At 36.9% G+C, this 13,836-nt stretch overlaps 1 protein-coding gene across 3 annotated transcripts in view; it reads left to right on the top strand.

The window, feature by feature from the left end:
* PTPN21 (protein tyrosine phosphatase non-receptor type 21) overlaps window positions 1-13,836 on the top strand; it is a 71,873-nt gene that overhangs the window by 23,075 nt on the left and 34,962 nt on the right. For all 3 annotated transcript variants that reach the window (XR_013827215.1, XM_079913956.1, XM_079913957.1), the window contains exons 3-6: window positions 6,402-6,571; window positions 10,012-10,109; window positions 11,362-11,429; window positions 12,226-12,296. Coding sequence is in view for 2 of the 3 variants with exons in the window: in XM_079913956.1 (XP_079770082.1) it covers window positions 6,402-6,571; window positions 10,012-10,109; window positions 11,362-11,429; window positions 12,226-12,296 (407 nt within the window). In the remaining variant the exon portion in view is untranslated. The remainder of the gene's footprint in view (window positions 1-6,401; window positions 6,572-10,011; window positions 10,110-11,361; window positions 11,430-12,225; window positions 12,297-13,836) is intronic.

The raw sequence follows: 13,836 nt of genomic DNA on the forward strand, positions 1-13,836 counted from the left end.
CAAACACATTCTTGCTTATTCTGTGTTTTTCATTTATGTTCACATAGTTGAGTTTGCCAGGTATTTGTCAAACTGTACAAAATCTTGACCTAAGTATAGATATTAGAAAGTAGAAAATATAATTAACCCGTAGCTAGGTTCATCTATTTCTGGTTCATTTTTTTCCCCTTAGACTTTTTCAAATACACTGAATATGATGTATTTAAACATCTAAAAATAAAGTTTTAAAATTGTGTATTTGATTTTGAGTGGTTCTGATCCTCAAAAATATCTTTTTTGCGATGAAATTCACACAACAGAAAGTTAACCATTTCAAAGTAAACAATTCAATGGCATTTAGTACATTCACAATACTACCTCTGTCTAGTTCCAAAACAATTTTATTACCCTAAATGAAAATCCTCTACCTATTAAGCAGTTACTCCCCATTCCTCCCTACTTCCACACCTCACAACCACCAGTCTACTTTCTGTCTCTATGGATCATCTATTCTGGATATTTCCTTTAAATGGAGTTATACAACATGTGACCTTTTGTGACTGTCTTCTTTCACTTAGCGTAATGTTTCTGAAGTCCATCCATGTTGTAACATGTGTCTACTGTTTTAAAAAATGATTGAATAATGGTCCACTGTATGTATATTCCATAATTATCTTTTCATCTACTGATGGACATTTGGCTTGTTTCCACCTTTTGGCTACTGCAGACAGTCCTGCTATAAACATGTGTTTACATGTATTTGTTTGAGTGCCTGTTTTTAGTTCTTTCAGGAAAATATATAGGAGTGGAATTGCTGTGTCACATGGTAATTATATGTTTAATTTTTTGAGGAGCTGCTAAATTGTTTTCCATAGCAGCTGAACCACTTTACATTCTTACCAGCAATATACAAGGGTTCCAATTTCTCCACTTCCTCAGCAACACTTATTTTCTGTTTTAAGTTATAGCCATCCTAATGGGTGTGGAATGGTATCTCATTGTGGTTCTGGGTTGGTTTTCACTACTGGTGATTGAGCATTTTTTCATGTGTTTCTTGGCCATTTGTTTGTGTTCTTTGGAGAAATATCGAAGTCCTTTGCCTGTTTTTAAAAATGAGTTGTTTGTCTTTTTGTTGTTGTGTGAGTTCTTTATATATTCTAGATTCTAGACCCTCATCAAATATATGATTTGGAAATATTTTCTCCCATTCTGTAGGTTGTCTTTTTGCTTTCTTGATTTGGTTCTTTGATGCACACAGTTTTAAATTTTGATGAAGTCAAATATGTTTTTCCCTTTGTTTCTCATACTTTTGGCATCATATCTAAGAATCTGTTTCCAAATTCAGGGTCATGAAAGTTTACTTCTATGTTTTCTTCTCAAGAGTTTTATGGTTTAGTCCTTACATTTAGGTCATTGATCCAGCTTGAGTTAATTTTTGTATATGGTGTGAGGTCAGGGTCTAGCTTCATTCTTTTGATTGCAGATCTTTAACTGTCCCAGAACCATTTGTTGAAGAGACTGTTTTTTTCTCCGTTGAATAGTCTTGGTACTCTTGTTGAAAATCAGTTGACCATAGATACATGGATTTATTTCTGGACTCAGTTCTATGTCACTGATCTAAACGTCTCTCCTTATACTGGTATCTCACTGTTTTGATTATGGTAGCTTAGTAGTAAGTTTTAAAATTAGAAAGTGTGAGTCTCCCAACTTTGTTCTTTTTTGATATTGTTTTGCCAATTTGGGTCCCCTTGCAGTTCACATGAATCTGAGGATTGGCTTTTCCATTTCTGCGAAAAAGGCTCTTGGAAGTTTGATACGGATTGCATTTTAATCTGTAGGTCACTTTGGGTAGTGTTGCCATCTTAACAATATTAAGTGTTCCAATCTGTGAACACAGAATATCTTTCCATTTAATTTCTTTCAGCAATGTTTTGTATTGTTCAGTATACACATCTTTTCACCTCCTTGGTTAAATTTATTTCTAGGTATTTTATTCTCTTGGATGCTATTATAAATGGAATTGTTTTCTTAATTTCCTTTTTGAATTTTCCGTTGCTGGTATATGGAATCCATACTGATTTCTGCATGTTGATCTTGAACCTTGCAACTTTGCTGAGTTTATTGGCTCTAGTAGTTTTGTTGTTGTTGTTTGTTTTTTTGGTAAGGGCTCTTTTGGGATTTTAAAAAATATATAGGATCATGTCATCTGTGCATGGAGATGGTTTTACTTCTTACTTTTCCAGTTTGGACGCTTTTATTTCGTTTTCTTACCTAATTGCTTTGGCTAGAACTTCCAGTACACTGTTGACTAGTGGTGTTGAATATGGGCATACTTGCCTTGTTCCTGATCTTAGGGGAAAAGCTTTCAATCTTTTACCATTCAGTGTGATGTTAGCTGGGGATTTTCATAAATGCTTTCAAGAAGTTCTCTTGTATTCCTTGTTTTGAGTATTTTGATCATGAAAGAGTGTTGGGTTTTGTCAAATGCTTTTTCTGTGTCAATTGAGATGGTTGTTTTTTTCCCTTCATGTCAATAATATGTCACATTGATTGATTGTTTTATGTTGTACTCCTGGGTTGAGTCCCACTTGGTCATGATGTATAATCTTTTCAGTATGCTGTTGGATTCAGTTTGCTAGTATTTTGTTGAGGATTTTTGCACCTATTGTTATAAGCGATATTGGTTTATAGATTTCTTTTATGGTGGTGTCTTTTGTCTGGCTTTGGTATCAGGATAATGCTGGCCTATAGAATGAGGAAGGAAATGTTCTCTACGTGTCTTTGATTCCCTCTCCCCCTTTGTTTTCTTTATGGATAGGTTTAACTTTTTTTGTGGGGGGAGAGAATTAATTATCCAGCTTCTCAAGGTTGTCATCCAAGACAAGTACCCCGAAGTGGACTTATACAGAAAATTCTATGCCTGAGGAAATTTAATCACAACATTTTATTGCTCAAACTCTACGTACTCATCTTAGAAACAAACCATATTATATTATAAAATCTCTGGAATCAGATGTTGTTATTTCAGTATGTATGTGTAGAAATTCTAAGAAAGCATTGAGTCCAAGGGTTATAATATTATTAGATTTTAGTTACTCATATGTATATAAACATTTCTTGGAGCAATTTTAGAAATATGATACCTCCTTGAAAGTATTTACAAGATATAAACTTTATTTTGGCTAGCCTGAACTACCACTTAAGAGAGAACTTGAACACAGGGACAGGTACCAAAGCAAATACTTTACTACAACATAAAGTGGGTTAGTGTTCAAATGTCTAAAATCTTAGACTTTCCTATGACTAAAATAGCTAATCAATAAATAATTTGCCAAATCTATATTCAGCTGTTTGCACAAAGTTCTTGATACTCCTTTATAAGGTATATAATTTGTAAATAAAAAAGCTAATTGTGATGCAATTTTACAAATATACTTCTTGATTTTCTATCCATATGTGGCATAATAAATGCATTGCTATAATAAATAAACTTAGCAGATTTTTAAGAGTTTATTTCTTCTAGAATGTGCTTATTTTTAGAATGCCAGCAGATTATTCAGATATTTTTGTATATCGTGATCGGTTCACAAAAGGTGCAGCCACAAATTATGTAATAAACCTATAGTTTTATAATTCTATTTAAATTTTTGTGTTTGGAGGATTCAGGCCCAACTAGATTTAAAGGGAAGAGTAATGTTTACAAAGAGTATTTTTAAGACCTTTTGATTTTGATTAAAAGTGATATACCGTTATGACCAAAACAGTTTTAGATTCTAAAGAATATCCAGTCTTCTGTGTTTATGGCAAAAAATAAATATTTATTGAATTAAGTGCATAGCAGTGGTATGTTTTATAGACCAAACATGGTACATGCAGCCTAGTTCTAAAATAGAACACAAAACATAAATACAATGAACAGAAATGTATTGTGTTGTAATCAATCCAAATAAATGTAATTAGAAAAGTTTTTTTTTGTCAGGGTCTTTAATCGATTTTGTTGGTGTTTAGCAGAGTGGGTGAAACTAAATAATCTTTTATAAATATAGTGGTTTTCTAGTGGCAAAATGCATTCATATGTGTTTCACATTTAGGTCTCATGATGGAGTTATGAGGGAGGTATTACCTTATTTTACACTTGAGAAAACCGAATTGTACTGATTGACTTTTCCACTTCACAGTGAGCAAGTATTGGAAATTAAACCCAGGACTTTGGACTTTTAGCAACATCTTCTTTCTGTTACCAGATTTTTCTTTTCTGTAAGTTGCAGTTCAGAAGAAAGAAGGAATAGGAATAGTACCTGTTTTCCAAAAATGTTATACTATTCTTTTCCTACAGGTAACATATAATTTATTTTATAAACATAATCATAACTTCAGAAAATAACAACAGTAGGACTCAGACTTTGTGCTGTATTACAGTGTGTTTGGATTTTCAGAAATAATGATTTCCACACAGCTTTTCAAGGATAGGTTGTTCATATGACTATCTCCTACATAACACTGGAGGGGGGCGGTGTGCTGTAGTGCAGTGATTTTCAAACTTTAAAGGGTACGAGAATTACTTGAGAGTTTAATAGCTCTGTAGGGCTCACTGCTCTCCAGGTAATTCTGGTAGAGGTGGTCCAAGGACAGCACTTGGAGAAACACTGGTTTTAGAGTTTAACACACACAACAAGTATCTATTTGATAAGGTAATGGGGGTGATTTAATCTATGATATTGTTGTAGTTCTTGGAACAGAACCTGATCCAACATAGTAGATGTCCAAAATATTCCATTCGTATGTGCTGACTTGGGTGGCAACTGAGAAGCGGAGAACATTCATTCTTTCATTCAAAATTTACTGAATTCCTGCACTATTCTAGCTGTTTGTGTATAAAGGGAAAATGGATACATTCCTCACTCTTGTTGAGTTTCTTTGATTAATAGACTCATTTTAAAGGTATGGTTCTTTCTTTGTAAAAACTTGTAAGATGAAATTATTAATATTGAGGACATGTTTTGTTTTGTTTTGTTTTTTGCGGTACACGGGCCTCTCACTGTTGTGGCCTCTCCCGTTGCGGAGCACAGGCTCCAGACGTGCAGGCCCAGCGGCCGTGGCTCACAGGTCCAGCCGCTCCGCGGCATGTGGGATCTTCCCAGACCGGGGCACGAACCTGTGTCCCCTGCATCGGCAGGCGGACTCTCAACCACTGCACCACCAGGGAAGCCCCCTGAGGACATGTTTGAATATTGAGGTCACTTTTTCTCTGTAAATTAAAAACTTATTTTTTTGAGGATTACAGGTTAAAGAAATGGCCTGAGTGTTAGTTCTTGTTTTATTGTTGCTCTAAAGCTATATTATCCAGTATAATGGCCACTAGATGTTTGCGGTTATTTAAGTCAGTTAAAATTAAGTAACATTGGGGATTTGGTGCCTCAGCTGCACTAGCCACATTTCAAGTCCCCAGTAGCCACATGTGCGTTATACTGGAGAGTGCAGATACAGAGCAGTCCCATCATCGTAGGAAGTTCTATTTGACAGTGTTACTCTAGGAATCTAGAACAAAGCAGTGATTTTTCCATTGCCTTGATCTGTAAATGGATTTTTGAGGTAAATATTAGCAGTGGCCTGAGGCTGTCATTTCAACCCTTAAGTGCATTAGCACTTTTTCAGATGGACAAGGCCCAGGGTTAGGATTGATTTACTAGAACAGTTTATTACACAGCAACTAAGATTTGAATGCTCATATCTGGGCATTTTTCTTAAACCTCCGAGTAAGACACTTAAGTTATTTTACTGCTTTAGGTATATAGCTTTTCTCATGGTGTGTGTGTGTGTGTGTGTGTGTGTGTGTGTGTGTGTGTGTGTATTTACCTCCACAGCATTACAGTTGCTTAAATTTGTATCTAGCGAACGTTGCAGGGGGCAAAGAAAAGTTGCAATTACATCTTTATTACTAGAATTTTTGGTATTTACATGAAATAATTTATTCATAGATGCCAAATTTGAGCGTAGTGACAAGTTGGATTAACACTAGTCAGAGTTCAACTAGGTCAAACCCCAGTTATGCTTATTATAAAATATTAATTACGGTAATGTAGTATTTTGATAATTTAAAAACTAAACATTTTACGTTTTTTTGTTGAACTTAATGTAAAATCCTGTAGCACCTGCTGCATTCTGATGTCTAGACATTTTTCTATGCAGGGTTCAAGAAACAGTCTGCAAGCGTAACCGACTTTTCGCCTCTATTTCCTGAATGAGTATCTAGATAGAGATAGGTCTTGCCTCCTTTTTTTTTCCCCCCTTCGGCTTTTGCTGTGGTCCCTTTCTGAGAAGAGAAGCAATAGGAGATGGTCACTTGGTCCCAGGTCATGGATTAGAGCAATTAAATCCTTTTGTACATTTCTGCTTCCTTCAGTGATTCTCCCTCTTTCCAGATCACTTACTTCAGCCTCTGGTACTACAACAAGCAAAACCAGCGCCGGTGGGTAGATTTGGAAAAACCTCTAAAGAAGCAGCTGGATAAATATGCATTGGAACCTACCGTCTATTTTGGAGTGGTGTTTTATGTGCCTTCAGTTTCACAGCTGCAGCAGGAGATTACCAGGTAAGAAATAATGTGCTGTTTGTTTCTAGGAAATCCGGTGAAATTAAGGTTGGAGTCAGGAGATAAGGCTAAACTTTGCCCTCTCGCCCCTGCATTTTTAGCCTCAGTATTACGTGGAGGTGCTGGTATGTGGTGTGTCACAGTGCTTTACTGCATGTTGCATGAGTTATGGGTTCACTGGGTATGAAGGAATGACTCAAAGGAAAATGATGTTTTTACCCTGGCTGTGAACTCTTCTTGTAGTGATGTCACCTTTAATGTTTTTGTTGAGTTTTTTCTGACCTTTGTAACAATGAAATGAGAGAGGAGATTTAAAAAAAATTGTCACAAAATCTGCGTTTACTCCTCAAGGAAATGTGTAGAAGGGTCCTTCTAATTCTGACACCAGTAGCCATAGTATTCTGTACATAGGTGTGGGGCAAAGGGGAGGTGGCGGAGGTGTTTGAGATCAGAAAAGTTTGGCCAATAAGTGCACTTAAAAGGGACAAAGGCAGCAAGGGTAGAATGTATTAAGGAGTGGGATAGAGGAACTAAATGTTCTTTTTTTTCTTGGCAATAACAAAAGAAAAAACAAGGGATCAAATTTGGATTCTTTTTTTTTAATTGAAGTACAGTTGATTTACAATGTTGTGTTAATTACTGCTGTACAGCAAAGTGATTCAGTTATATATACATATATGTGTATATATACACATTGTTTTTTTAATATTCTTTTCCGTTGTGGTGTATCATAGGATACTGAATATAGTTTTCTGTGCTGTACGGTAGGACCTTGTTGTTTATACCAAATATGGATTCTTGAGCCTGCCTTTCACATTCTTCAAAATCCACCATTACCTTATCTTTTTAACCCCATTTAACATTACTTTCGAGCCAAGCTGGACTACTTCTAGTGTGCTGAACATGCTGCATGCCTTTTCACCTTTGTGTCCAAGACCTTTCTTTCATAAATATGTACTGGAATCCTGTTCATCTGATTTTAGTTCAAAAGGCACCTCCTCCATAAAGCTTCTGTGGTCCCTCAGGGTGGAATGAGTCTTGCCTCCTCCAGACTATTCTAGAATTTGCTTGTACTTACGATGGCAGTTGTCACAGCCTTTCACTACAGTTATGTTTGTACGTGTCTTTTCCTTAGATTTTAAACCCATGTTTTCTTTAACTTTGCCTTTCGCATAATATCTAACACAATGCCTTGCAGATAGTAAGAACCTGGTACTGCCCTGTGTTTGTGGAATATTCTTTTTAAGTACTGAGTTCAGAGTTAATTTTTGGAAGAAGGTGGATAGCCAAAGGAGCTAGAATCAGGTTGTAGGGATAAGCATGAACTGGCTATAAAACAAATCTGAGACAAAAATATTGAAGAGAGAAGTAGAAGCCAGGAGGAATAAATAGCAACTGACCACTTTGACTCATTTATTTAAACATTTATTGAAGATATAATATGGTATGTGAGAATTATATTGGTTACTGTGGGAGATGAATATATAAATGGATATACTTTACTCTTACTCTGGAGGAGTTGCTCACAATCTGGTAGAACTGACAGTCTATGTAAATGAACAATTACAGTATATTATGATAATACATGCTTTAATTAAAGCACTGGATTCCTAGGGGTGGGATGTGGGGAACATGAACAGGGTGTAAAGAAGTTGACTTTTCACTTGACTTTACAAGGAATTTTCTAGTTAGAGGGAGTAGCTTGTGCAAAGTCGGGGGATAGTAAAAGCAACTGATGTTTTCAGGAAATTTCAGACATTACTTCGAGGGGAGAACGGAGACTTGAAAAAAGGAATGTCCTAGTCATAAAGTCATAGATCAACAGGGGCAGACATTTTTGAATTTTAATGGACGGGAATGATGAAATGTGCATTTTACAAAGCACCCATCATGGAAGGTAGATTATAGGTGACAAGACTATAGGCAGGAGACCAGTTAGGAATGTATATGCCATAATCTAGGCATTAGTCTAGAGGGTGGACCTGCTTTCCAGTGATTTGATTTAAGGAAAGAACCAAGAATATTTAGAGTGGAATATGTGGACAGCATATTCAATAGATAGACTTCTTTAGGTGTTTGAAAGGAGCTGCCTGGGAGAATGTTTCAAGGTTTCTTCTTTGACAAGATCTCAGAGCTACCAGCATTCTATTTGCTGATTGAGGGAAGTCTGTGGGTTCTACTAGCAGGTGGAAGGGGATAAGTGGGATCTAAATCCTTGTTTAAAAGGATGGTGTTCTGGTCAAGCTTTTTGGTAACAAAGAATGGAAACCTCAAAGGTAGCTAAAATAGGATGATGTAAGGACATACGAAATGATTAAAAGGGTGGGCTCTCAGGGGAATTCAAATGTGAACTGTAACTGGGTTGAACTTCACAGATGTCAAACCTGGAAGAGATTCTGGATTCAAGATGGTTCTGTAGACCGTATTGGCAGAGAGTTGCTGGATCTTCGTTCAACACCGTATCCCCAGCATCTAGAACAATGCTTGATGCATAGTAGGCCCTAGTAATTACCTAAGTGAAAAAATAAGAGGAAGGCAGAATAAATCTTCACTATAGAGCTTATGGAAATGGAGAAGTGATACAGATGGAATACCGCTGGCTGGCTGGAAGTAGATGATTGCTGATAATAGTATCAGTTGTTTATTAAGTACCAGCTATGTTCTAGTATTATGCCGAGAGCTTTACATATATTCCTTGACATGTTCAGCCTTGTGAAGGGGTGACAGTGCCCTCATTTTACTAGAGATAACTTAAACCCACAGATTATGACCTGCCCAAGTTCATGCAAAATGCTAAATCAGAGATCTGGAATTTAACCTAGGTCTGCTTGACTAAAGCTTGTGCTGGTAACTAATACCCTATATATTGACAACATAAACAGAAGTAAACCCACATCCCAAGAATATTAGGAAAGCATTTTAGAAACTATTCTTTTTGGTATTCCATCAAAGAATATTTTAATATAAGGCTGGTCTGAAATGTCCGGAACCATTTTTTTTCTGGCTTTACTCTCCAGGGCTAGGAAAGTCTTACATCACCAAGTTACGAGTCAGTTTCTAAAGTAAAAATTGGCCATTGATTCTCTATGTCTCCAATGAAAAAGGACAAAACTTAGAGACTTTTACAGGGTATAAGACAGATGACCAGCTGTCTTCTCGATGGTTGTAGCTTGTAGCTTTCAAATAATTACAATTAAGGATAAGTGACTCAATAAATTGATTATATTGTGTGTGTGTGTGTGTGTGTGTGTGTGTGTGTGTGTGTGTGTGTGTGTGTCGGTATAGATATGGTCAAGGATGCTCCTGTCGTTCTTCGAAATCGTCTGAGCTTAAGGTTTTGGCTAGTTTATGCTCCTCTACCAAATTATGATAAAATGCATTGTGTCTCAAGTGGAGGTAATACTGATATTGACTTTTAAAAATTGACCTTTTTTTTATAGGTATCAGTATTATCTGCAGCTGAAGAAGGATATCTTGGAAGGAAACATTCCTTGTACATTAGAACAAGCAATTCAGCTAGCAGGCTTGGCTGTTCAAGGTAAATAATGGCACTTGATCATATAATAGATCTATCAGATTAAAATGTATGTTAAACAGAAACAGCAAGGGATTCTTAAAGTAACTGACTTTATAGAAAATAACTACTATAAAGCAGTTTTTTATATTAGTGGAATATTCTGTTATCTAAGGGGCTTCCTTGTGGGGAAAAAAATGAGTTTGGATTACTTCAGTGAAATACGAGACTTCTGGAAGGTTAAGCATGTTACGTCAACAGAGCGCACAGACCAAAAATAGAGAGGAAATACACACATATGCACACACATGTATAGCATTTAATAAGCTGTGTATTCCTTTAGTTCAGGAACTTGATCTGCTGCTAGCTAATATTTTCAGAAGAAAGATCAATGTGGTTGATGAGGTTACGTTCGCTTATACTCTAAGCGTACGTCATTTGTTTGGTTTCTCAGTTGTCCTAGGTTATAGAATATCATCAATCATAATAGATAGTTCTGCATTTCACAAGTATTTTTGAATTAACTGTCATTTTTCACATGTCTAATCTATATGTATTTACATGTATGTAATATACTTTGGAAAGACTTCTGATGGGGCATTATTTCAAATGATAACTGGCATTTACTCTTGGGAATTGAAATTTAATCAGAAGCATCATTAATAAAGTTCCATCAGATATTAGCAGGCATGGAGACATATGTCATTTCTAGACAAATAAATGCCTGATACACATGGAGCCACATTCCTGTTCAAGGTACTTTGAAGCTTCCTAAGTGTCGTCTTTGGCTTTAAGAGTTAGTTTTTCCTAAGCTTTTTGCTGAACTATCAATGTTTTGAACAATTAAAAATTTCTAAACAAATACATCTTGCTGTAACATATTCAGATGATCTAGTTCCTTTCCCTAGAGATAATCACTACCATGAATGGTTTGGTTTCTTCCTGACATTTTTCTGTGCATAAGTAAGCATACAGGATTACAAAGTAGGTTTTGTTTGTTTTTTAATGACAAAAAAAGAGATGGTTTATATATAGTCTGTAACTTGGCTTTTTTTCACTTTATTAAAAGGCATTTTTTCCAAGTCAAGACACATGAGTCTACCTAATTAATGTTTTTAAAAAGGTATTTTTAAAGTATACACTTTATAAGCTATAAGGCAAATTTGACTTCTAAATCATAAGCACACCATCTTTATACTGCATATTGAATTTAGTTCTGCATGTTTTGCTTCCAGTTAAGCATAACTGACATGTGAATATTTGTCATTTTATATAGCTGATTTTGGTGACTTTGATCAGTATGAATCCCAGGACTTTCTTCAGAAATTTGCCTTGCTTCCTGTGGTAAGAATTCTTTTGACATTGGGCCTTTTTAAAAACAATTTATTTCCATACCCTTAATATTCCCTGAAATGAAGTCCATATAGTAGACTTACTAGGCAGGAATAGAGTTTAAAAAATCAATTTCCTCTTATAAACAGCTCAAGTGTAAATGCTTTGCCTGTTGTCTTCTGGTCCTTGTAAACCCACAGAAACAGAAGGGTCTGTGGTCATTGGACTGCAGCCAGAGAAATTCATTTTGTGTTTGGCTGTGAGTCTAAAGAGAGGGACAGATTTCCAACTTCTGTGGAACCACATAGAGGTTTTGCTTTTAACTGAAGGCTCAAAACCTGACAGAGTTATGTTGAAATGGATTTGGTTTCTCATCAGCAAATTAAAGAGTAGATGACAAAAAGACACTGCCTTCTACAGTTTAAAGTCACTACTGATGGAACTGACAGGGAAACTGTGTGTTGGAACAAGTACGGGAGGTGGTACGCTCTTCCGAGTGTCTACACAACCAGCCAGGGAATGCACAAGGTGTTATGTGCTGGGCTTGGAACTGGCTGATGATGTTACCAAACTGAAATAACTCATCTGAAACTTTCTCTGGGATGAATTGAGAAGGCAGGGCAAGTGTTTTGGCTCCTGAGCAGAAGCCACGTAATTCCTTAGAAAGATCATGATTATGTCCTTAAGCAAAGCTCGCACACATTAACACTAGCCCTAGTTTTGCCTGCTGGTGGCAAGAGTCAGTAACGTTCCTTCTAAGAAATTTGGTTGATTTGTTTACATACTTACTGCAGTATGTTTTTTCCAGGAGTGGTTACAAGATGAAAAAGTATTGGAAGAAGCAACCCAAAAAGTGGCCTTACTGCATCAGAAATACAGGTAACGCTGAGAAGTGGAAATAGGTTAGAGCTAATGCCTGTTTGAATTTGAACCATGCATCGACACCATTAAATTTGGAACTTTACTACTGCTGCTGCTACTACTGCTAGTTACCAGGAGCCAACCTTTGCAGAGCTCTCACAGCGTGCCAAGTGTTCTTATGAGCACTTACCCGTATTAACTCATTTATTATTCATTTTTTATCATTGATGAAACTGAGGAGGTGGAAAGCTGCAGTCACTGAAGGATGACAGTTCTTCATCCCATGTCTTAAAGGTTTTGGTGGTGACTCGGTCCTGTGTAGGTTAATGCAAGATTAGGGAGACATGTTTTCTTTTGTGATGTGGCAGATGTGATGTTTTCTTTTGTGTCCGCCCCCCTAGTCCCCCACCTTACACCTTTGGAAGCTGTGTTTCTGTCTTCTGGGGGAGCTCTGCTGAGAGCTGTGGTGCTTATTGCCCTGACCCCTGCTTCTGGGCAGAAAGTGACTTTCTTTGAGAGTGAATCTGTATGTGTTGTCCAAAAACCCTGTCCTAGAGAATGCTAGGTTTTATTCTAAACCAAATACCATGCAGTTCCAAGTACTTTATATATCATTAAATTCTTATAACCATTCTTTAAGGTAAATGTTACTATCTCCTTACAGATTGGGAAAATCAAGCTCACAAAGACTAAATAACTTGCCCAAAGTTACATGTGGTAGAGGTGGGATCTGAACCCAGGTCTGTCTAAGTATAACCTATTCTTCACCCCCTCCCATTAAAAATAACCTTTTGCCTTTAATCTGTCCCCACTCAAATCCATACAGTCACTCACAAAAGATTAATCTTTCTAAAATATCACTTTTGACTTGTCTCCCCTCTTCTCCTCAAATGTTCATGAATCTCTTCTTGCTTTCCCCCAGCCTAAGTTCATTACCCCTGGGATTAAAGGCTTCCCACAAGTTGGTTAAATCCTGCCATTCCAGCTTTACCTTCTGCTGTCCAAATGAACCTTTTTTTTTTTCAGCATAATTAACCCCTCAGGCACACATCACTCTATCTTTTGTTATTTTCACTCATTCATTTGTGCATCTCCTGAAAAGATAGTTTAGTGCTGTTATTCCGTATGAGGCAGAGTGCTCAATGCTGTGGCACAAAGATAAATAGAACGATGATCTGCCATCAAAGAATGTATTCCCTGCTTTGGCATCTTAAGGGATAGGCAGGACAGCCCATGGTAATAGTAATAGTAATACTGATAATGGGTACGGGGGAGAGGTGTGCACAGAATGTGGTGGTTCTACCCAGAACAAGGGCATCTGAGTTAGACTCAGGGCAGTCACAGAAGGTGACAAAGAAGGAGTGACATGTAGGCTGAGTCTTGAAGGGTATTAGGGATTGACCGGGTACACAAGTGGGTGATAGGTATACCAGGAAGCGGGATTAGCATGTACAAAGGCCCGGAGGCATGAGGGAATGTGGTATATTCAAAGAAATGCTGCATTTGGGATGGTCGCAGTGTGGGGTGCCTTGTGGGTGTGGGAGAGCAGCAGAAGATG

Source organism: Stenella coeruleoalba, assembly GCF_951394435.1.
Source record: "Stenella coeruleoalba genome assembly, chromosome: 2".
NCBI lineage: Eukaryota > Metazoa > Chordata > Mammalia > Artiodactyla > Delphinidae > Stenella > Stenella coeruleoalba.